The sequence below is a fragment of the Babylonia areolata genome, chromosome 34 (assembly GCF_041734735.1).
Source record: "Babylonia areolata isolate BAREFJ2019XMU chromosome 34, ASM4173473v1, whole genome shotgun sequence".
NCBI lineage: Eukaryota > Metazoa > Mollusca > Gastropoda > Neogastropoda > Buccinidae > Babylonia > Babylonia areolata.
Window position 1 is genome coordinate 622,762 of NC_134909.1, and position 25,135 is coordinate 647,896.

General features: G+C 43.7%; 2 protein-coding genes and 1 long non-coding RNA gene across 4 annotated transcripts in view; 1 reads left to right on the forward strand and 2 right to left on the reverse strand.

Moving 5' to 3' along the window:
* LOC143277353 (uncharacterized) overlaps positions 1-25,135 on the reverse strand; it is a 610,653-nt gene that overhangs the window by 396,041 nt on the left and 189,477 nt on the right. The gene's annotated exons all lie outside the window — the stretch shown is intronic.
* Positions 1-25,135, reverse strand: part of LOC143277316 (uncharacterized) — a 273,528-nt gene that overhangs the window by 92,014 nt on the left and 156,379 nt on the right. The gene's annotated exons all lie outside the window — the stretch shown is intronic.
* On the forward strand, positions 6,128-16,149 carry LOC143277336 (uncharacterized). Its single transcript, XM_076582122.1, has 3 exons — positions 6,128-6,361; positions 14,815-14,913; positions 15,890-16,149. Exons 2-3 carry the CDS (start codon positions 14,823-14,825, stop codon positions 16,147-16,149), a joined length of 351 nt encoding a protein of 116 aa, XP_076438237.1. The 5' UTR covers positions 6,128-6,361; positions 14,815-14,822.

A 25,135-nucleotide genomic window follows, 5' to 3' on the forward strand; every position in this document is an offset into this window, starting at 1 on the left:
CTCAATTTCAGTCTGGTAATATCCACTTTTCATGTCCAGGACAGTAAAGTAGTGGGAACCTGAGAGACAGTCAAGCATTTCGTCAATACGCGGTAAAGCGTAGGAATCCTTCACCGTGCGTCTGTTCAATTCTCTGAAATCCACACACATTCTCAGTGCACCGTTCTTCCGTCGGACAAGAACAATAGGTGAAGGCCATGGACTGTATGACCTCCTGATGATTCCCGCTGTCAGTAGTTGTTGAAGATGAGTCTTCACTTCTTCGTACATGGAAGGAGGAATACGATGATGCCTCTTCTTGAAGGGCTCTGGGTTGCTGAGTTCAATCCTGTGCTTCACTCGCCCTGTGAAACCAATGTCACATCCATCCGCTGAAAAGATACCCTGGTATTGCAGGATTAAGAGTTTTGCTCTATCCACAAGTTTTGGTGACAGAGTTTCAGAGGTGATCTCAATCGTCTCTGAAAGCGGCACAGGCATCCCTGGTGTTGAGTCTCGTACTTCTGTCTGCGAGTAGATGGTGACAGGCTGAATTTCACACAGCACAGTCCTGGGAGGTAGAGTAACTGTGTGGGTTGATGTATTTGCAATGTTGACGTCCACCCGCCCGTTTTTCTTGTAGCTGTAGCTGATGAGAGTTGGAGCTACATCCAGACCATCATCCAGGTTTGTATGAGGCTGCAGGAGGGCGCATGTAGACTGATAGGGGAGATCTTTGTCAACACCTTGAACAACCACGTTCTGATTTGGGTAAATGGTAACTGGCTGAGATTCTGCCAACTTTACCAACCCAAGGCAGTATTTCATCCGTTCGAGTCTTCTCTCTCGAAGCACAATGCACCTGAAGGCGATGTACCAAGATGTTGCCATGTCAGCTTTCTGAAGAAACTGTTGTCCACACTGGGCTTTGCAATCTGCTATTGTTTGTGACAAGATGTTGGTTCCAAGAAGAACTGGTACCGTGCTGTTATATTTGCTGTCAGGGACTACCAAAAAGATACAAGGGGCTGCTTTATCTATCAAGTCTGGGACTGAGATTCCAGCGTCAATGTAACCAAGGTAAGGCAACTGTTGTCCATCAGCACATTCAATATCCAGCAGGTTGTCTAGCTGTTGAATCTCCAGGTGACTCAAAAACCTGGAGTGAAAAGACTGACTAACAGTGGAGACAGATGAGCCAGTGTCCAGGAGAGCCAATACTTGCTGTCCCTCAATATAGATCTCAGCTTCGTTGGCGTGACCAGTGAGTCCTTCCAAAGGCCTTTTTGTCTCTTGAGGCTGTTGTCCCAAACCTATGAGTCGCCTCTCGTCATATGTTTTCTGTGAAAATCCCGCTTGAGATGATCTAATCTCACCCGACATCCAGCAGCAACGTGGTCAAACTGACCACATCTATTGCACTAGATCCGGCGCTGGCTTGACACTGAAGATCTGTCTCTGTGATGCCCCTTTGTTTCTGGGGTATAATGACTCTGTGATTCTTCTTGAGCAGCAGCAGAATTAGTTCGCCAGTACTGTGGTTGGTTTTCCCTTTGCTGACTTTGGGCGTTTGAAGTGACCTGTTTCTTTAAGTTTGCCATCTCATTTGTAAGTTGTTGGATTTGCGAAGTTAGTTTCTTGATGGCTGACGACGTTTCTTCCGATGATTGGTTCATTTTCAGTTCCACTGGCTTTTTAGGGACATTGAACTGAGGATGTTGTTTTTCAAGTCGACGAAGAGCAGTTCTCAGTTCATCAAATCTTTTATTCGGTCGTAGATGTACATGGAGATGTCCTTCAGCTCACACCTCAGTCCTGTCCATAGCATAGTGCGCAGCATCTCGTTGGGAGAAGAAGGGAGGGGGCCTTGCTTCTTTACTTGATCCAGGATCTCTTCCAGTCTGCAACTCCAGTCAGCTACAGACTCCCCCGGGCCTTGTCTGGCACCATAAAATGTGGCCAGGAGGTCCGACTCCGTGTCTACAGTTCCGTAGATACTGTCCATCTTCTTTATTATGTCAGATACAGAAGCATCTGTTCCCATTCTTATGAGCACTCTTCCCGCTTGACCATGAAGTGATGATCTGATGGCATTTGAGACTTCTTTCTCTGGATACCGATTTGCTATCAGGCTAGAAAGTTGATGCCTCCATACAGGATAGCTTTCTATGTCCTCCCCGGTGAACTTCACGAGCCATGGTTTACCAGTAGTCACATTGACAACAGTAGTTGGAGTTGAAGTGTCAGCCATGGCAGAAACATTGCTCTCAGCCATTTTAAGAAAACAAGTTCCAATAAATAATTCGTTTTAAATGTCTGAAGGTATGGCTGAAAGGAAATCCTTCTCTTGAGAGGGGTGAAGCTTTGAGGGTGGTGAGAACCAGTCAGTGAACACTGGCAACACTGGGGTGACGTTCTGAGTGGTGATTAATATTGGGCGCCATTTTGTAGCCGGTTGGGCAGGGTTCTCTCACCACGTCAGCACCAGTTTGCTTCAAGGCTTTATTGAGGACAAGACGGGGACAAGACAAGACAAGATCGGGACTTGGGTAAAGGGAACAGGAGAGCGGGGGGTTAAAGGGCAAGGGACTGTCCTCGTGAAAGGAGGGAAATAAATAAGTAAATGATTGATTGCCCCTATCAGGTTGACCCGCACACACACTGCTGTTGCCTGTTCTCTTTTAAAGCTAACTGAGAACTGATGATATTGGTTCTACAAGGAAAGGGTAGGAGAACTCACTTCGTAAAAACATATCAAGATGCAGCACATCCACCCTACATGATTATTATTTTGCACGTGAAGTTATGATGCTAAAGCTAACACGGGTCATAAACATGCACACACTCTCTCTCTCTCTCTTTCTCTCTCTCTCTTTTTCTGTGGGGCAAAGAGAACAATTTCACCCTGTTACAGATGCATGTAATATTTTTACTATACTTGGTCTTCAGCGCATCAAGTTTTGTACGGAAGAAAGTAGAGGATATTAATTTTGTATAGCAAGCTGGTGGTTTCGGTATCCTCTCTCTCTCTCTCTCTCTCTCTGTGTGTGTGTGTGTGTGTGTGTGTGTGTGTGTGTGTGTGTGTGTGACTTAACATTTTTTACATCATTTATTGTTATGAAACTCAAAAGGATAACTACACACAACAAAACAACAAAAAAGGAACAAAGAAATTGTCGTCTGACATAGATGTACTGAAATATATATTTGGCAAGTGGTTTTCCACAATAGTCGCACTCTAACAGGTCACTTGGTTTCTGGTTATTGTTCACTGTGGGCTTTTCCAAATACAATAGACTGACGCTAGACGCCACGTTCCTGGCATAGAGATCTTTTCCCACCCCTCTTGCGGCCAATCAAAGGCAGCTTCTGTGTGTGTGTGCGTGTGTGTGTGTGTGTGTGCGTGTGTGCGTGCGCGAGTGTGGAAGTGTACACATGTGTAAGGAGAGCTCTGTGCACGTGCGTGTATGTGTGTGTGTTTGTATGTGTGTGCAGAGGATGAGGTATGTGTGTGTGTATGCATGTCTATACTGTGGGAGCAAAGGAATATTGGAACGTGCGGGTGTGCATATATATATTTGTATATGTCTGGCCTTAAAACCCACCTCTTCCCAAAATATTCTCCCTTCCCTGTCTCTTCCTTGTCTTCAGTTTTTCCAGTTTTAGAGTTATGCATGTGTGTGAATGACTTGTGCGAAAGCACTTTGATTTGTCTCTGCACAAGATTCAGGCGCTATAATTATGAATACCATATTATTATTATTATTATCATTATTATATAGGTACCCCCAGTTACCCCTCTTTCCACCTGACACTTGCTCACGTCAGTACACACTGGCAACATCAGAGGCCAGTCATGCTACATCAAACCGAAAATGTGGTTTTTTTTCTTTTCTTGTTTAAAGAGTGGGTAGGTTTTGTTATCTGGCATTTACACCGAACCATTCAGATAATAATAAAATGATTTCAGGCAAGATGTTGGCATTGTGCACACGCTCGGACAAAGTGTAGTCTTTGTCTAACCGCTATAAAACCGTTTTGTATACGACTTTGCTCGCTAATAAAGACAACTGTGTCATATACTTGCGCTCGATTTTTTTTTTTTTTTTTTTCTTTTCCCAAACAGTTCTCTCCTTTGAAGTCTTCGTTATGCACGTCAAATCAAAGGACCCTTTCATTTGACGTCATGATTTAAAGTACGTACGTCATTTGACGTCATGATTTACGTACGTGGGTTGCGCCCATCTTTTCCTCTGAGGTGATCGTTCCTGGTGTGTGCTTCGGTCCGCACAGAATTTCATTTCTGAATATGGCCCAGCGGATCCACCTGGTTTTCGTTCTTCCTCTAATCTGTGCATGGGGTAAGCTTGGCTTTGTCCAGTCCGCCTGGTTGTGCATGTTATCAGTAGAGTTCAGGAGTGGTATTCACAAATCCCTCATTTAGACAGTAAGACGTTATGTATATGTATCTGTAAATCAATGTCACACAATCCAGATGACTGGGATTAGTAGCCACATGGTGGGGACTCAGCTGGCCTACTGGTGGTTGGTGGCCAGCCTTTCAGTTAACAGCGTCTTGAAGCTGGCGGCCAATTCAGCGTGAACGACACTGTTGTCCAGGGTGTTCCATTCAACAGCAGTACGGTTAGGATTTTCCCAGTGAACTGCACTTTTGTCATAATTGTGATATTGGCGTGATCGGGACGAATTTCAGTTTATTATGGGAACGCGCGAAATTTCTAGACGATAGATTTTCAAAATGAGTTCATTCAAGAGAAATGTTTCAATCCGATATCAGGTAATATCCAATTTTAGCAACCTGAATTCCTGGAGCTAAATGCGCGATATATTTCGTGTCTTTTGCAATGCAGGCATGAAGTATAACATAAATAACAATGATTTGACCTTTGTCATCCACTCAGAGTAGGTAAATTATGGTATGAGTTGCCTGAAAAACCACCGTCATAACTCATTACTGACCTGATAACGACAGCAATCCTTTTCCAGCAGCTGCAATTTTGGCGGCTGAACACTACAGCGCCACCCATTTTTTTGTATTTTTTCCTTCGTGCAGTTTTATTTGTTTTTCCTATCGAAGTGGATTTTTCTCCAGAATTTTGCCAGGAACAACCCTTTTGTTGCCGTGGGTTCTTTTACATGCGCTAAGTGCATGCTGCACACGGGACCTCGGTTTATCGTCTCATCCGAATGACTAGCGTCCAGACCACCACTCAAGGTCTAGTGGAGGTGGAGGAAATATCGGCGGCTGAGCCGTGATTCGAACCAGCGCGCTCAGATTCTCTCGTTTCCTAAGCGGACGCGTTACCTCTAGGCCTACTCTACTGAATGAAAACATCACAGAGACTTTTTTGCTTGGGTATTTTCCAACACAGAAAAAAACATAAAATGTCCTTTGGACCTAAATGCTCGTTTGTTTGTTTTTTTTAACCATCACGCAGCTCTCCCAGAGCGGGGAAGGGAGAGGGAGGTAAGGGGAGTAAGGGGGCAATTATGAATTTTAGGATAATTTTTTTTTTTTTAATCTAAAGTGATTTTCTTTACCATCTTCAACAACAACAACAACAACCAAACAACAGTAAAGAAGCCAGCCTAACAGTCCATGCGGCAGGGGGAAGAAGGGAGCGGCGAGGGAGGGGGTGGGGGTATGAATTTTGGGATTTCAAAAAGTGATTTTCTAAAGTGATTTTCTTTACCATCTTCAACAACAACAACAACAAACAAACAACAGTAAAGAAGCCAGCCTAACAGTCCATGTGGCAGGGGGAAGAAGGGAGCGGCGAGGGAGGGGGTGGGGGTGGGGGTATGAATTTTGGGATTTCAAAAAGTGATTTTCTTTACCATCTTCAACAACAAACAAACAACAGTAAAGAAGCCAGCCTGACTGTCCGCGAGGCAGAGGGGGAGGAGGGGAATTATGAATTTTGGGATTTCAAAAAGTGATTTTCTAAAGTGGTTTTCTTTACCATCTTCAACAACAACAACAAACAAACAAACAAACAACAGTAAAGAAGTCAGCCTAACTTTCCACGAGACAGGTTCCCAGACCACGGATTCTATGTGCCAGCGGTACGAGCTCCAGCGGACGGTGTTCCCAGCCTCAGTGTACAGGTTCCAGGACTCTGACCTGGCGGTGGTCCTCAGGTCAACCGGACAGAGGATGACTGTGGGAGAGCCTGCCTGACGGACCCCACCTGTGGGGGTCTGCTGCACGACTCCAACAGCTCCCTGTACGCCAGCACCGAAGGCCTGTGCGTGCTGGTGCCCACGGAGACCCTCCGGCAGGAGGAGAAGGTCTCCCGTGGGAACAGGTCTGCTGACGGCCCGCCAGCTGGGGTGTCATCCTTCGCCAAGGTGTGTCGAGGTGAGGGGATGTGTGTGAGCGCGTGCGTGCATGCGTGCGGAAGGGGAGGGGGGGGGGATAAGGGAGGGTTCTGTGGGGTCGGGTTTCTGAGCAGGCGGGGTTTTTTGTCTCCTCTCTCTCTCTGTCTCTCTCTCTCAATCGGTAGGAACCACCCGTAAACCATAAAGGCTTTGGCTGTTGTTGTTTTCTTGGGGTGGTGGAGGGGAGGGTTAAATGCTAAACTTAGAAAAGTGATCGGTTCATATATGATACTGTTTTGACTAATTGGCTGGTACGTTCATTGATAAAATGATGAATAATACCTCTGTGTGTGTGTGTGTGATTAATAAATACAGATTGATTGTTCGCAATGTGCGGGTCTGTGTCACTTTTGTCCTGAATAATTGGTTATTAAGTGTCTGTGTCTCAGTGTCCCGAATAATTGGTTATTAAGTGTCTGTGTCTCAGTGTCCCGAATAATTGGTTATTAAGTGTCTGTGTCTCTGTGTCCCGAATAATTGGTTATTAAGTGTCTGTGTCTCTGTGTCCCGAATAATTGGTTATTAAGTGTCTGTGTCTCTGTGTCTCGAATAATTGGTTATTAAGTGTCTGTGTCTCTGTGTCCCGAATAATTGGTTATTAAGTGTCTGTGTCTCTGTGTCCCGAATAATTGGTTATTAAGTGTCTGTGTCTCTGTGTCTCGAATAATTAGTTATTAAGTGTCTGTGTCTCTGTCTCTTTGTCCCGAATAATTGGTTATTAAGTGTCTGTGTCTCTGTGTCCCGAATAATTGGTTATTAAGTGGCTGTGTCTCTGTGTCTCGAATAATTAGTTATTAAGTGTCTGTGTCTCTGTGTCCCGAATAATTAGTTATTAAGTGTCAGTGTCTCTGTCTCTTTGTCCCGAATAATTGGTTATTATTAAGTGTCTGTGTCTCAGTGTCCCGAATAATTGGTTATTAAGTGTCTGTGTCTCTGTGTCCCGAATGATTGGTTATTAAGTGTCTGTGTCTCTGTGTCCCGAATAATTGGTTATTAAGTGTCTGTGTCTCAGTGTCCCGAATAATTGGTTATTAAGTGTCTGTGTCTCTGTCTCTGTGTCCCGAATGATTGGTTGTTAATCATCTGTGTGTCTGTGTCTGTTTTGTCCAAAATAATTGGTTAACTTTGTGTGTGTCTGTGTCTCTTTTTTGTATGGAATAATTGGTTGCCAAGTGTCTGTGTGTCTATGTTTCTTTTGTCTCGAATAATTGGTTGTTAATCATCTGTGTGTCTATGTCTGTTTTGTCCCGAATAATTGGTTGTTAATCATCTGTGTGTCAATGTCTGTTTTGTCCCGAATAATTGGTTGTTAATCATCTGTGTGTCAATGTCTGTTTTGTCCCGAATAATTGGTTGTTAATCATCTGTGTGTCAATGTCTGTTTTGTCCCGGATAATTGGTTGTTAATCATCTGTGTGTCTATGTCTGTTTTGTCCAGAATAATTGGTTGTTAATCATCTGTGTGTCTATGTCTGTTTTGTTCCGAATAATTGGTTTTTAATCATCTGTGTGTCTATGTCTGTTTTGTCCCGAATAATTGGTTAACTTTTTGTGTGTCTATGTCTCTTTTGTCCCGAATAATTGGTTGTTTAGTATCTGTGTATCTATATCTCTTTTGTCCCGGATAATTGGTTGTTAATCATATGTGTGTCTATGACTGTTTTGTCCAGAATAATTGGTTACCTTTTTGTGTGACTATGTCTCGTTTCTCCGGAATAATTGGTTGCTAACTATCTGTGTGTGTATGTCTCTTTATCCAGGATAATTGGTTGTTAACTATCTGTTTGTCAACTGGAAATTAACAAATAATGAGCCAGGAGATGAAATGATTAACAAATAGTAAAGAGTGGTAACTCTCTCTCCATTCACAAGGTACACAACTTCAAGTCAGTGCTGCTTACGCTACCAATTCAGCTAGCACAGAGGTAAATAAAAGGTACATTGGAACAAACCCAGACACTTCCTCAAAAAAGGAAGCGCCAGGCCTGTCCTTATACCGATCATTTGACATGTGCGCACAGCAACCATGTGTTTGTTCTGTATTGTCCATGTGTTCTGTGTGGCTTGTTCAGGATTAAAGAGGATATGCCAGTCTTGAATAAAAGCTAATTTGTGTTTGCACATTTCTTCTGTCTTTGCTGCTCTGTGCACATGAGGAAGTGTCTGGGTTTGTTCCAATGTACCATTTTATTTACCTGTGTGCTAGCTGAATTGGTAGCGTAAGCAGCACTGACTTGAAGTTGTGTATCTGTTTGTCTGTGTGTTTTTCCCGGATGGTGGTGGTGGTGGTGTGTCCATCGAGATCGATGATGACCATCGTTGTCATCCAGCTGGGGGATGGGGGGAGGGTGGTGGTGGGGTGGGGGGGAGGATGCTCATGAATCTATCTGTGAATGCGCAGATGGCTGAATAGTCCAATCTGCGCACGAAATGTTCGCTGACAGTTGGGGCAGACAAAGACAGGCATATCATTGTCAGGGAGCTTGTTTGCCCGTGACTTTCTGGCCTGCCTCTTCTGAACAGCTGCTGCAGTCCTGTTGGCCTCGCACAACTTGGCGCCTTTGTGCACAGCAGCGCGCCATTTGTCACGGTCCACTGCAGATTCCTCCCAGGAGTCAGGGTTGATATCAAACACTTTAAGAGAGACTTTCAGAGTATCTCTGAAGCGCTTCTTCTGACCTCCGTGTGATCTCTTCCCTTGTTGCAGCTCGCCATAGAAGAGCCTTTTGGGCAGCCGATGGTCTGGCATGCGCGCCACGTGTCCAGCCCAGCGAAGCTGGGACTGCATCAGGATGGTGAAGATGCTGGGAAGGGTGGCTTTTGCGAGCACCTCTGTGTCTGGGGTCCTGTCTTGCCACTTGATGTTCAGTAGCTTCCTGAGGCATGTTGTGTGGAAGTGGTTCAGCTTCTTGGCATGTCGTTGGTACACTGTCCAAGTTTCGCAGGTGTACAGTAGTGTGGGGAGAACTACTGCTCTGTAGACCTTTAGCTTGGTCTCAAGACTAATGCCTCTTCTGTTCCAGACATTTGCACTGAGTCTGCCAAAAGTTGCGCTTGCTCTTGCAATCCTGACGTTCACTTCATCGTCGATGGTTGCATTTCGTGACAGTGTGCTGCCAAGGTATGTGAACCGCTCCACCGCACTGAGTCTCTGACCGTTGACTGTGATGTTGGGCTCAACGTAGGGTTTCCCTGGGGCTGGCTGATGGAGAACTTCAGTTTTCCTTGTGCTGATGGTAAGGCCGAAGTTCCTGCTGGCAGATCCAGCGTTGAGGGCACAATCATCAGCAAACAAAAGGTCTCTGATGATGTCTGTCATGACCTTCGTTTTTGCTTGAAGCCTTCTGAGGTTAAACAACTTGCCCCGATGGTTATCACAGGCTTGCCGGTTCCCCTTTCGCTTGTACAAGTGAATGATAGATGCATCTTTGAAATCCTGGGGGATCGTCTCTTCTTTCCACATGAGTGAGTACAGCTGATGGAGCTTCTCAGTCAGCACAGTGCCTCCATCCTTGTAGACCTCTGCTGGTATGGAGTCTGAGCCAGGTGCTTTGCCACTGGATAGCAGACGGATTGCTTTCTGGGTCTCAAGAAGTGTTGGCGGATCGTCCAGTGCTTCTTTGCTGCTCTGTGCACATGAGGAAGTGTCTGGGTTTGTTCCAATGTACCTTTTTATTTACCTGTGTGCTAGCTGAATTGGTAGCGTAAGCAGCACTGACTTGAAGTTGTGTGTTTGTCTGTGTGTTTTTCCCGGATAATTGGTTGTTAACTATCTGTGTGTCTGTGTCTTTTCCCCCCCGCAGTCTCTGGAAATAAGAAAAAACCACATCATGAAGGTAATCAATAATTTCGTCACAAAATTCAGTACGTTTTTGTTTTTTTTGTTTTTGTTTTTTTTACTTTTGTTTCGTAAACGCGAGTACAAGTTGATGTTGCTCAAGTATGTGTTTAAGTAATGTCTGCATCGGCGTACATTGATTGACCTGTGTTATAATATTATCGTTATGTCCATCTCTGTCGCTCTGTCTGTCTGAATCTCTCTCTCTCTCCCTCTCTCTCTCTATCTATCTTGTTTGATGTATCCGTTACTGGCTTAGATTGTTACAAATGGAGGATAACATAAAACCATGCAAAACTTGTAATAATTATTTAGATGCTGAAGTCGAAGTGAATTGGGAATTCAAGATTCTTCATTGTTTGTTCCAAGATGGTTTTGGTTTGGTTTGGTTAAACCAAGCTGTCAGATCAGCATTAGGGCGTTTATTGGTGGTTTTTTTTTTCCCCAATGATTGATTGATTGTATATGGCAGAAATGGTCTGATCACATAACAATAGTGAAGGGTTTAGTTTTTATACGATTTTTTTGCAATATGCCAGATCTGAAACCTTGCTAGGTGTGAAACATGGCTAGACAAATAAAATACATTATAACAACTAGATTTAGATTAGGTATTTCAGAATTAGCGGTACATCGTTATAGATGCAGAAAATGTCATATCAATAATTTCATTTGTCCTTTATGTAAAGACATACGAGATAATGATACACTTTGTTCTTTGTTGCCCATCTCTTAATATTCGAGATGAATCTATTTCTCCTGAATATTATAGACAACCAGTATTGTTTAAATTGAACTTACTAATGTCTTCACCCTCCCTTTTCCCTTCTATTTTCATTGAAACTTCCCCAAATCAGAGAGTTTGCTACTTGGTGAGAATAGCCTTTATTGTTCTACATGCTGAAGCATAGCGCTGTTTGACATATACATTTTTTGTTTTTTACCAAGTATTTTGACGTTTACATGCATTGTAATATGATGTTGAAAGAAAATGATCACATACCCCGTCATCTGCTCTCTCTCTCTCTCTCTCACTCTATCTCTGTCTCATTCATTCATTCTTTCTTTCTCTCTTTCTTTCTTTCTTTCTCTTTCTTTCTTTCTATATCTCCCCCCGACTCTCTCTCTTTCTCTCTCACATCTCACACACACACACACACACATTATATATATATAATTTTGTCTTTCTCCCTCTCTGTCTGTCTGTTCTCACTACATCTTTCAGTCTTCGTTTTTCTCTCTGTCTGCCTGTTTCTATCTGTCCATCTCTGTCTGTCTGTCGAGGACAGATTGGAAGAATGGGCCATGCCTGAACTCTTTTGCCTTCAGTTTCAGTTTCACCGAGGCGTCACTGCGGCCGGACAAATCCATATACGCTACACCACATCTGCTCGCTTAGTCTGGCCTTGAATGAAAACGCTTTGTTCTCTTCCTTTCCATTTTCTGTTTTTCTCTCTCCCTGTCTGTCTGTCTGTCTCTCCCTCTGTGTGTGTGTGTGTGTGTGTGTGTGTGTGTGTGTGTGTGTCTGTCTGTCTGTCTTTCTCTCTCAGTCTCTCTGTCCAGTATCTGCCCCCACTCTCTCTCTGTCTATTATCTCCCAGCCTCTTCCTCCTCTCTTTCTCTCCCTCCCTCCGTCTCCCTCTCTTTGTATAGGTGTGTGTATGTACCCCCTTTCTCTCACTGTCTTTATGTCTCCCTTTCTATCTCTATATGTGTGTATCTATCTTACCCACAGTGAAGTGCATTTGTTTTGGTTTAGGAAGAGACATTTATAACTCGTATAAATTGCTTCACATGCGGCAAAGCAAAAGTGGAGAAGAACACACAAGAAAACAACACGAAACACGACTTAATTCAACAGGAGCAAAAAAAAGAAAAAAAGAAAAAAAAGAAAAAAGAAAAGTGTTTTTCAAATACAAAAAAGAAGCTTTTAATGCATTCCATTAAAAAAAAAATATTGCAATGAATGATTATTATAATAATTCATTCGTTGTGAATGTTCCCCCCCCCCCCCCTTCCAGTGAACTACATTCTGAACATTTACGGAGGAGTCACACTGGGCCTGGGTACCCTGATGATCATCGTGGCCGTTTTCCTCTACCGTAAACCTCCAGCCAGAGGTATGATCTATAATTCATAATCACGGCCTTTGTGTCTCTACCGTAAACCTCCAGCCAGAGGTATGATCTATAATTCATAATCACGGCCTTTGTGTCTCTACCGTAAACCTCCAGCCAGAGGTATGATCTATAATTCATAATCACGGCCTTTGTGTCTCTACCGTAAACCTCCAGCCAGAGGTATGATCTATAATTCGTAATCACGGCCTTTGTGTCTCTACCGTAAACCTCCAGCCAGAGGTATGATCTATAATTCATAATCACGGCCTTTGTGTCTCTACTGTAAACCTCCAGTGGTATGATCTATAATTTGTAGTCATGGCCTTCTTTCTCTACTGTAAATCATCCAACCAGGTAATAAGCTATTTTAGTAACCGAAATTCCTGGAGCTATATGCACGGTGTATTTCGTGTATATTGATAATAATGATAATGATATATCATTATTCCTATATAGCGCTATAATCATTTGTGTGTGGGTTTTTTTTGTTTGTTTTTTGTTGTTTTGTTGTTGTTGTTGTTGTTTTGTTGTTGTTTTTTTACAACCGTAAACCTTCAGCCAAAGGTATAGCACCCTGATGATTACCTAGGCCTTCTGTCCTATCATAAAGCTTCAACCAAAGGTATGTTCAATTTTGATCTGACCTTTCTCTATCGTAAAGTTCCAGCCAAAGATACGGCATTCTGATGATTATCATGGCCATTCTCTTCCGTTTACCTCCACCCAAAGGTACGGCATTCTGATGATTATCGTGGCCATTCTCTTCCGTTTACCTCCAGCCAAAGGTACGGCATTCTGATGATTATCATGGCCATTCTCTTCCGTTTACCTCCAGCCAAAGGTACGGCATTCTGATGATTATCATGGCCATTCTCTTCCGTTTACATCCAGCCAAAGGTACGGCATTCTGATGATTATCGTGGCCATTCTCTTCCGTTTACCTCCAGCCAGAAGTATGCCCCATACAATCATGGCCTTTGTCTTTACCGTAAAGCTCCAGCCAAAGTTATGCTCTATAATTGATAACCATGGCCTTCTTTCTCTACCGTAAACATTCAGCTAAAGGTAATACACTCTGATGATGATAGTGGCCTTCTGTCTCTACCGTAAAGCTCCAGCCAAAGTTATGCTCTATAATTGATAACCGTGGCCTTCTTTCTCTACCGTAAACATTCAGCTAAAGGTAATACACTCTGATGATGATAGTGGCCTTCTGTCTCTACCGTAAAGCTCCAGCCAAAGTTATGCTCTATAATTGATAACCGTGGCCTTCTTTCTCTACCGTAAACATTCAGCTAAAGGTAATACACTCTGATGATGATAGTGGCCTTCTGTCTCTACCGTAAAGCTCCAGCCAAAGTATGCTCTATAATTGATAACCGTGGCCTTCTTTCTCTACCGTAAACATTCAGCTGAAGGTAATACACTCTGATGATGATAGTGGCCTTCTGTCTCTACCGTAAAGCCCCAGCCAAAGGTATGCTCAGTATTATAGTGGCCTCCTGTATTTACCGTAAAGCTCCAGCCAAAGGCATGCTCAGTATCATCGTGGCCTCCTGTCTTTACCGTAACCTTCCAGCCAAAGGCATGCTCAGTATCATCGTGGCCTCCTGTCTTTACCGTAAAGCTCCAGCCAAAGGCATGCTCAGTATTGTGGTGGCCTCCTGTCTTTACCGTAAAGCTCCAGCCAAAGGCATGCTCAGTATTGTGGTGGCCTCCTGTCTTTACCGTAACCTTCCAGCCAAAGGACTGCTCAATATCATCGTGGCCTCCTGTCTTTACTGTAACCTTCCAGCCAAAGGACTGCTTCTTATTGTCGCGGCCTTCCGTCTCTATTGTAAAGCTCCTGCCAGAGTTATGTTCAGTTTTGACCTGGCCTTCGTTTTCTACCGTAAAGCTCCTACCAAAGATATGGCATTCTGATGATTATCGTGGCCAGTATTTACCGTAAACCTCCAGCCAAAAGTATGCCCAATTTTGTAGTGGCTTTCTACCTTTACCGTAAAGCTCCAGCCAAACGTATTCTTTGTTTATGATCATTGTCTTCTTTCTCTACCGTAAACCTTCAGCTAAAGGTGGGGCGCCTGGATGCTTATGGTTAAGGTGACGATTAAGATGATTAAGGTATGTTCCACATCATCAAGGCTTTCTGTCTACATGTACAGCTCCTGCCAAAGGCATGCTCCATTACCACATGAGTACTGACCTGCTGATGCTTTGCGAAAAATAATGGTATACTCCATCATTGCTCGAGTACTGACACACTAGCGATAGTCCAGCGCGCGTACGTGTGTGTGTGTGTGTGTGTGGATTTGCTGAACATGTTACCACCTGAACAACCCTGCATCCAAATATTCACTTGGTGTTTCCAGGTCTACAAATAAACTGCGGCCTATTGTAGGAAACTTTAAAAATGGATGGAGAAAGTTAAAGGAGGAAGGGACACCGAATCATAGAACCATGCTTTGGTTCCAGACATCAGCATGAAGTACGTGAGTGACCAACATCAGATGATGATGATGGGAGGCAGACAGAGTGGTCATGGGTCAAGCATTCACAGATTCATTAGAAGAGGTTAGTCCAGTGCTGTGGGTGGTGTTCGTTTGTTTGGGTTTTTTTTTTCTTTTCTTTTTTTGTTGTTGTTTTGTTTTTGTTTTTTTGTTTTTGTTTTTTACTCTTTTTATTTTATTCTCATTTGGCCTCTTTCTTATGGGTTTTTTTTCTTTCTCTCCAGTTTTTTTCTGTTTTTTTTTCACCTTTTTTTACTGGTCTCTTTCACTCACTCATTCCCGTTATCTTTTTCTCTGTCTGTCTTTCTCTCTGTGCCCTCGTACTTAGTGTTCAGTAGACCGCCGGAGAGTTCCGTGCTGACATGACTTAAAGAGGGGCGTCACATGGTCTGTGCTGTCGAGGATGATTAACTCTCCGAAATTGCAAGCAACAAAGGTGTTCGAGAGAGGCAGAACATCCAAAACAACTAGGCACAACCCACCTGCAATGTAAATAAATAGATAGATAAGGTGCCATGACTATAACCGACCACTACAACCACGACCCACCTGCAATGTAATTGAATAACCAAACAGATAACTAAATAGATAAGGTGACATAATGACGATGAACAACCACTAGAACATCTGTTTTATGATATGATTAAAAATAGATGAATAAATGACTAGATAAATAAACAAATAAATGAATAAGGTGCCATGACGACAAACAACCGCTACAACCACGACCCACCTGTAATGTAGATAAATAAATAGATAGATACGCAAGTGAGTAGCCTTCTTTGCCTGAGAGATCTTGGTAGTCATTATAGATAAATAAATAAAGGTGCCATGATGACAATAACCGACCACTACAACCACGACACACCTGCAATGTAATTGAATAACCAAACAGATAACTAAATAGATAAGGTGACATAATGACGATGAACGACCACTAGAACTACCCCCCCCCCCCCACCCCCCCCCCCCCCCCCCCCCCCCCCCCACCAACCCCCCACCCCCAATCCCCTCCCCACCCCCCTGCTGACTCCCTGCAGGCTCCAGGTCCGGAAGCCGATCCTTCCTGCCGGAACACTCACAGAACGTGCTGCGCACATCCAGCAGTGTGTTCTCATCGGGGACCAGCGCCTTCGGGAGACCGTCTGCCAGCGGCGTGGACACGATGAGCGAGGTCAGCTCTGTGGCAACCGACACACTGAGCGAAGCGTCCAGCTCCATGGCTCCCAGCACTGTCATGTCTGTCAGCCACGTGCGGGGGATGCATGGGCAGGCAGGCCCTGGGGTCTACTACCTGTAGAGGGTGGGGGGTGCTGGGGGGGGGGGGGGTCCATCCAGGGGCCTACTCCTTCACCACCTCCAATCCTCAGCCTTAGCTGAGCCTCCAGAACCCGCCTCAGTCACGGGACTTTGGACACCTTGACTTGTGAAAAGAAAGGGCGGGGTGGGGGGCCGGGGGTGGGGGGGGGGGAGACGGAGGAAGAGAGGGAGGGGGGTAGAGAGACTGACGGAGAGAGGGAGGGATAGGGAGAGAGATTTGAAGCGTGAAGGGGAACGCTCAGAAATCTTTCAATGACAAATGTCTGTATTCTTTCAGTTTCTAAGCATTCTTCTTCTTCAGATGAGAGGGACATGGATACAGAGAGAGAGAGAGGAAGTATCGGTTGCGTGTTTTGTTTCCGCATGATTTTTTCGTGACTGTGAACATGACAACCAAGCCGCGACTTGTCCATCATTTTATTGATTAACTGGACTGCTGCTGACTAGTGTGCTGGTCAGTGTACGGTTGAAGGGCCTTCAGCTGAGGTAAAACGGAGCTTACAGGTCAGGGTGTCAGTCAGAAATCTTTGTTTGGACTCCACACTCTTGGGATTGCATTCCTGTTCACTATAAACCAATCACATCACAACTGTTGGGATTGTATTCCTGTTCGCTATAGACCAGTTACATCACAACTGTTGGGATTGCATTCCTGTTCACTATAAACCAATTACATCACAACTGTTGGGATTGTATTCCTGTTCGCTATAGACCAGTTACATCACAACTGTTGGGATTGCATTCCTGTTCGCTATAAACCAATCACATCACAACTGTTGGGATTGTATTCCTGTTCGCTATAGACCAGTTACATCACAACTGTTGGGATTGCATTCCTGTTCACTATAAACCAATTACATCACAACTGTTGGGATTGTATTCCTGTTCGCTATAGACCAATTACATCACAACTGTTGGGATTGTATTCCTGTTCACTATAAACCAATTACATCACAACTGTTGGGATTGCATTCCTGTTCACTATAAACCAATTACATCACAACTGTTGGGATTGCATTCCTGTTCACTATAAACCAATTACATTACAACTGTTGGGATTGCATTCCTGTTCACTATAAACCAATTACATTACAACTGCTGTGATTGCATTCCTGTTCACTATAAACCAATTACAACTGTTGGGATTGCATTCCTGTTCGCTATAAACCAATTACATTACAACTGTTGGGATTGCATTCCTGTTCGCTATAAACCAATTACATTACAACTCTTGTGAGGTTGGCCAAATGGTTCAGGTGTTGAGTCTTCTCTTTCTGAGAAGGTTACATTTTTTTGGGGGGTGGGGGGAGGGGGTGGGTGGGTTATTCCTGGCCAGACATTATATATCTCACGGGGACAATAACATAACAAGAGAGTGTCAGTTGCTTACAACTTCAGCCGACGTCAGAAACTGCGATACGTAAAAGAACCAAGTACGTTTGTTTATCGGATCTACGAAAAGGATCAAGAAAACATTTACAATTATATTTCACTATTGCAAACTGAACTTTGTAAACATACATGAGACTGTCTGTGCATATCTCAATGTTCTTTCTGTCAGAGTGCCCTTGTCTGCTTGGTCTTCTTAAAAAAACACACCAAAAAAACAAAAACAACAACAATAAAAAAATAAAAATAAAATAAAAAATATAATAAAAACGCGCGCGCGCTTGTGTGTGCGTGTAGAAGAGATTGGATATCCAGATTAACGTTTCTTTTTGTTGAATAAATTCAATAATTTACAGCTGCTGGTATAGTATAGACCACTAATATATGCGTTCAAAAGCACCTTTAAAACTCACTCTCTCTCTCTCGTTTTATGTCCACCATCTCTGTCTCCCTACAAGACTAACCAACTGGAGCATGTATTAAATCTCTCCACAACAAGACTAACAACCTGGGGCATGTATTGAAGCTCTCCACAACAAGACTAACAAACTGGGGCATGTATTGAAGCTCTCCACAACAAGACTAACAACCTGGGGCATGTATTGAAGCTCTCCACAACAAGACTAACAACCTGGGGCATGTATTGAAGCTCTCCACAACAAGACTAACAAACGAACATTACATACTGAATGAAATTGCTATTACAACGCCAATGCGTGAGTGCAAACTGGGAAACACGACCGCGTGTACGCGCACACACACACACACACACAGCACGCACAAGCACGCACGCACGCATACACACACATTCACGCATGGAATGAAGAAAGCGAGAGAGAAGTGATATTTTATTCTCCCGTTGAGATCGTCACATTGGTTTGGTCATGTCTTAGTGTGCGAGTCCAAAGAATTGAAAGAAAACAATTTCCATGAATAACCCCCCCCCCCCACCCCCCCCCACACACACACATTCCCCTCTTTCCCCCCGCCCCCACCCACAACCCTGCATGCCCCACAACCCTGCATGCCCCACAAACCGCCTTTCCCCACGTCTCCTCCTCTCCCACCTCTACCTCCCCCTCCACCCATTCCTGTCTCTGAATGCGTTCTGAAAAGTGACAGGGCGTATGTTTTGGCAGACCGCCAGGGAACAGACTTGCACTGACGTCAAATCAAAGCGTTAGAAAGGGAGGGAAAGAGACAGAGAGGGGGGGGGGAGAGACAGAGAGGGGGGGTGAGGGAGGGGGGTAGAGAGAGAGCGGGGGGGAGAGACAGAGAGGGGGGGAGAGAGACAGAGAGGGGGGGGAGAGACAGAGAGGCGGGGGAGAGAGACAGAGAGGGGGAGGACACAGAGAACAGGAAACACGGGGAGAGAGAAAAGAAACGAAACGAAACAAAACAAAACAAAAAACGAAACGAAACGAAACGAAATTGTATTTTACCAGGGTAATGAGATAAGCAAAACATATGCTTTTTTCCACAGAGCCCTGGGGTATAAAAGAAAGGAAAAGAAAGAGGGATGTGGGGGTAGGGCTACATCAAAGAACACATGAATACAGAACTGTTAACAAGAAAGATATCAACGACAAATTTCACTGAAACTCACATGAGAAACTTATGAAAAAAGACTAGCACAAAGCGACAAACTAAACTCTCTATCCCCACACCTACCCCACTCACATTCCCATGTACATAGTGAAAGCCTTAGGTTTCAACATTCAGTCGTAAATATGATAATCAAAGATATTAAAATTCATGATATACCAACGACTTTCTCCCCCCCCCCCCCCCCCAATAACATTGGTCAACGTGAAAAAAAAAAAAGAACAAAGCATCTAACAAGATAACAAGTTGTCTACATTGTTAGTTTTTATTTCATGAAATAGAAATGTTTTGTAAGCTGATTTAAAGGAAGAAACATTGCTTTCATTTTTTATAATCGAGAGTAAAGAGTTCCAAAGTGTCCATCCCGAGTAAACAAGGCCAGTTTTAAAGAGGTCAATTCTGGGTTTTCGGATGACTATATTATCTGTGTACCTTGACTGGTTCGGTAGAAATCTTACAGTTAGTGTCCGAGGGACGCAGACACACACACACACACACACACACAGAGAGAGAGAGAGAGAGATCAGAACTCACTGCTGGGCCACTGGCCTATTTGCACAGGCGGTACGTACAGACACACAAAACATCGCAAACAAAAGAGGAAAAGAATCAACACAGCATTTTTAGACACAGAAAGTTGGCAAACAAGAATTCCATTCCCCTTAACCCTTTGAGCGCCGAGAAAAAATGCAGTGGAGGGCAATATCCAATTCCAGTGACCTAAATTCCTGGAGCTATTTGCACGGTGATGATGGAGTCTCCCGTCGGACCGACGGATGAGCAGGCAGGCAGGTTTATCTATCGGTGTGTGTCCTCATATTATGGGAGAAGAGGCCGATTCTGGATGCGCAGCACTTCCCACAGGTGTTGGAAGGGAAAACGTCTCCAGAAGTTGAGCCCTGCTTCGTTCGCTCACGCTTCTCCTTAATGGCCAGCGTTCTCTTGTTTTCAAATGTCTTTATGCCACTAGAGCACAGCATCCTCCAGCGAGAGCGGTCAAGGGCATCAGTTTCCCAGGAAGCGATGTTTATGTCACAGGCTTTGAGGTTTGTCTTCAAGGCGTCCTTAAAGCGCTTGCAGGGTCTTCCAAGTTTGCGGTGGCCTTTCTTCAGCTGGCCATACAAGAGCATCTTCGGGATCTTGCTGTCTGTCATGCGGATAACGTGTCCTGTCCAGCGTAGCTGGCACTGGATCAGCAGGCTTTCGATGCTAGGCAAGCCGCTCCTCTCTAAGCGGCATGAAGTATAACATAAATAACACTTTAAATTGGTAAATTGTGGAGAAATTGCCTGAAAAACCAACGCCATAACCCCTTACTAACCTGATAACGGTTTCCGATACAGCCGCCAAAATTGCAATTGCAGGAAAGCGTGTGATGTCGTTATCAGGTTAGTATTGGGTCATGACGGTGGTTTTCCAGGTAATTCACACCATAATCTAACCTACTCGGAGTGGATGACACAGGTCAAATGATTGCTATTTATGTTATACTTTATGCCTGCATTGCAAAAGACACGAAATATACCGTGCATTTACCTCCAGGAATTTAAGTCGCTAAAGTCAGACATTACCACAGTGAAAGTGGTGTTTCAAATCATAAATCAGTATCCGGAACAATCAGCCAAACAATGAGAAAATTATCTGGAAATATATATATCATTATGGATCAAATATTTCCAACCTTCTACTGTTATTTCCCCGTCTTCATGTGATGTCATCACTGACGTCGCTAGGGACGTAAATTCTACGTCATAAAGTTGTTATTTCAAGGAAAAGTCTGTCTGTCTCTCTCTCTCTATATATATATTATATATGTGTGTGTGTGTGTGTGTGTGTGTACGAATGCATGTATGTATATAATTACAGATGCACATGTATACATATATACATATCGTCTATCATGTAACCGATTCCTCTATCCTTTTTTTTTAAGGCATTATAAGCAAATTGGCCACAGAGCGAGTAATGAGACTTTTCATTTCATACCACCAACACTAACTTTATGCGTTCATTTATGTTTCTGAAACGTTTGAGATTTTTGTTCTCTGATTAACTGATACATTGGACAAACTAACAGAAAGTGGGTTTAATCTTCAAAAGCATTACAGAAAAGAGAGAGAACAGACAGACAGACAGACGCAGAGACAGAGATAGACAGAGCGACAGACTGAGCAACAGAGATTTTTACTGAGGTAAAATAAGGAAAAAGCACATCGACCCACATGAAATGTGATCATGGAACAAACACGAAAAACAAAAGTACATGATTACATACAGAACTAGAGAGAATGGGATGAAGAAAGAAAGAAAGAAGGAAGAGAGAGAATGGGATGAAGAAAGAAAAAGAAGAGAGAGAATGGGATGAAGAAAGAAGAGAGAATGGGATGAAGAAAGAAGAGAGAGAATGGGATGAAGAAAGAAAGAAGGAAGAGAGAGAATGGGATGAAGAAAGAAAGAAGAGAGAATGGGATGAAGAAAGAAAGAAAGAAGAGAGAGAATGGGATGAAGAAAGAAAAAGAAGAGAGAGAATGGGATGAAGAAAGAAAGAAAGAAGACAGAATGGGATGAAGAAAGAAAGAAAGAAGGAAGAGAGAGAATGGGTGAAGAAAGAAAGAAAGAAAGAAGGAAGAGAGAGAATGGGATGAAGAGAGAAAGAAAGAAGAGAGAATGGGATGAAGAAAGAAGAGAGAATGGAATGAAGAAAGAAAGAAAGAGACAGATTACAGGGGGGTTGGGGGGGGAGTGGGAGTCAAATAACACCAGCTGTCACACCAAAAAGCAAGCACTGAATGCACAGAACTTCTAAATGTCCACGAAATTGCACCGATTTTACGCAGCGGGACAGAGTTTTAAAGACGCAAATAGGTATATTTGTCGCCTGACTAACGAGGAAAGATTCAAATAATTAGTTCTTGGTTTATTGTCCATGCACACCTGGATGTTTTCGAAAAAAAAAAAAAAAAGAATGAGGCTACATTTTCATGCATTTGCAATTTGCATTTCACAGTAATATCAACCTCTGTCCAACTCTCTCCCTTTCTCCCCCCTCTCTCTGTCCACCCTCTCTCGTCTGGTTTATCACCACTTCATCAAGCCGCCTTTCTTTTATCCACACCACGAGTTTTGTAATCATCATATCTGTTACCACATTTGATCTGGAATATTTTTTTGCCGGAGTGTATGCGGGGTTTCAAGGTTACTTTCAAAACTGGAAAGGCATTCCTTCAACCTGAATCACTGAACCATTTCAACAGCCCGAACAGCAAAACAGGTACTGCGACACCCACCTGTCCTCTTTCAATGAAGGGGTCTAGGGGGAGGGGAGAGGGTGGTGAAAATAATGTCAGTCAATGGGGATGGGTTTGGAGTTTCTGGCGGTGTCTCATCTCATCTATCTCATCTATCCCATGACCCGTGGGTGGGTCGTTGGGGCACCATGGATGACTGCCTGGTCAGCTCGCGCCACCTGCCTCGGTCCTCAGCGGCCCTTTGAGTTGTGGCAAATGGCAGGCCCGTCCACTCTTTGATGTTGTCCTCCCACCGCTTTCTCTGTCTGCCTCTCTTCCTCCTTCCTTGTACGGTACCCTGCAGGATGATCTTGGCTAGGCCGTCTGATCGTGTGACGTGTCCATACCAGCGGAGCTTGCGTTCCTTCACTGTGGTTAGCAGGTCTTTGAATGGGCCAATGGCGTTTTGAACTCTTCTTTTCACTTCCTCATTTGTGATGTGGTCTTTGTATGTAATGTTCAGGATCTTGCGGAAGCATCTCATTTCCAGGGCCTGGATTCTTCTCTGGAGTTCTGCAGTGCCGGTGTACAGGGACAAAATGTACCCACCGCGCAATTTTCTTCACATGAAATAAATATGGAGCGCATGACAAAGTTTTTCCTGGTTGATATTATTCTGCTTCGCAAAAAGGAATTCGATTCAGTATGGCAGGAATTCTGGTGCTAATTTTTTTTTTCGTTGATATGTTCTGCTTTGCCAAATGAAAATGCTACATTTAAGTATCTGTATACGTTATAAGATTGTACATGAATGCGTTTCTTTTTCCATTCAAAATTGATTCATTGAAAAAGAATGGTGTATGCCTGAAGTGAATCTTAACAATGCAAACTGACATTTTCTAACCTTCCAATGATGTCTTTACATCTGTTCATTTGCTGTATGAACTCTCCCAAAGGCCACACATTGTCTTTCATGGTAACACAGAATACAAAATACTTTACTATCTTCAAGGAGAAATTACTTTGTGGTGTAAAATATTCAAATACACCAGACAATATCGGCATACACTAATTAAGGTTTGAGCAGATCTCTATATAACAAGTATTTTTGTTGAAGTATTTTTGTTAAATATAACTGTCATGCTCTATATGAGAGCGGACTAGAAACCCCAACCCAGCCCAGCACTAACACCCAGACAACACAAACACAGACTACAACAATTCAGGGTCCCATACATTTATTTAATCACACACAGAGCTTGCCAACAAATAACCACAACCCTGGCTGCAACAACACTTAAATAACAGAATGCATAAATAATAACACACTCAAAAAAAACCACAAAAAACAGAGCTTTAAGATATGGAAACAAGCACAACGTTGATGATGTAGTGACGATGAAGTAGTGACGACGACGACGAACAGTAAGTGACGACGACGAAGAACAGCGATGACGAACACGAAGAACAGTGACGACGAACACGAACACTAAGTTACGACGACGTACAACAGTGACGACAGACGCGAAGAACAGCGACGACGAACACGAACAGTGACGACGAAGACGAAGAGCAGTGACGACGAAGACGAAGAGCAGAACACCCAGACGGCTGAGCGCCAGGCCAGAGAACGCTGGCGACGGAAGCCAGCGGCAGGCGGCAGCAGCCAACGGAGGCCTGGACGAAGTCAAAGGCAGGCAGACGGGTTCCCATGGAGACAGTGGAGAGTCAGTGGAAGGGTGGGGAAGTCGGTGGATGGACACGGAAAGCGGGAACGCTGAAAACACTGTATGTAGCCTATTATCCACTGGTAGGATTCACTTTTGGACAAACCCAATTAAACAACCTAAATGTACCTAGCCCAGAATTCGTAAAGAAAACAAATCTTATAAAATTTCAGTTTAACCCCTCCCTGATCAACACATGGGCTACAGAATAGTTCAATTTTACTCAGCTGCGCTATTTCGGAAGTTTAAAAGGCTGACCCAAGAGCAAGGATAACGGAAAAGGATAAGGGGGTAGTTTGGAATATTCTAGCTTATGTATCATATATAATACAGTGACACACACACACACACATTAATAGAACTAATAACTGAAGGGGTTCACAAGGAAAACTTAAATCTAGATTTTACAGTTGAACCCTTTCAACACACGTAACTATTTTATCATATTCTTATAAAATTTATGTCTAAAATGCATACGCATCCTACAAATGCACATAAAACCGCAAAATATATTTACTTAAACATTCACTCACTCCTCTCTCTCTCTCTTTCTCATACACGGACATGAACGCAAGACGAACAGACAGAACACAGGTTAGGACTGTCTTTACAGTCCCCTCTTACCTTCCAGAAGAGGTACCACTACCCCAAGGCTGGAAGTTCACACAGAGACGGAGAGCACACGACCACTCGGAGGAAAGTGATCCCCACTGACGAGCGTCAAGACGGGCAAACAGCCCTGAAGCACCCAAAGACTGGCACGGCTGCCTCTTCTGACAGTCGCGGGCGAAAAGCCCAGAATCTTTTCATTTGTTAACAAGGAAGAGGCTGATCTCAGTTCAGTGACAGCCTGAACTGAGACTGAGACAGACTGAGAATCTCGTGCAATCAGCACAACCCACACTGCTCCCTAGCTAGATGGGGTGGGTGAACGAGGGGGCTGAGCACTCATATCTTATTTGTCATGAGATGTGACAATAACACCAAGATCTCTTTCATCTTGCTGGGGTTTTTGTTT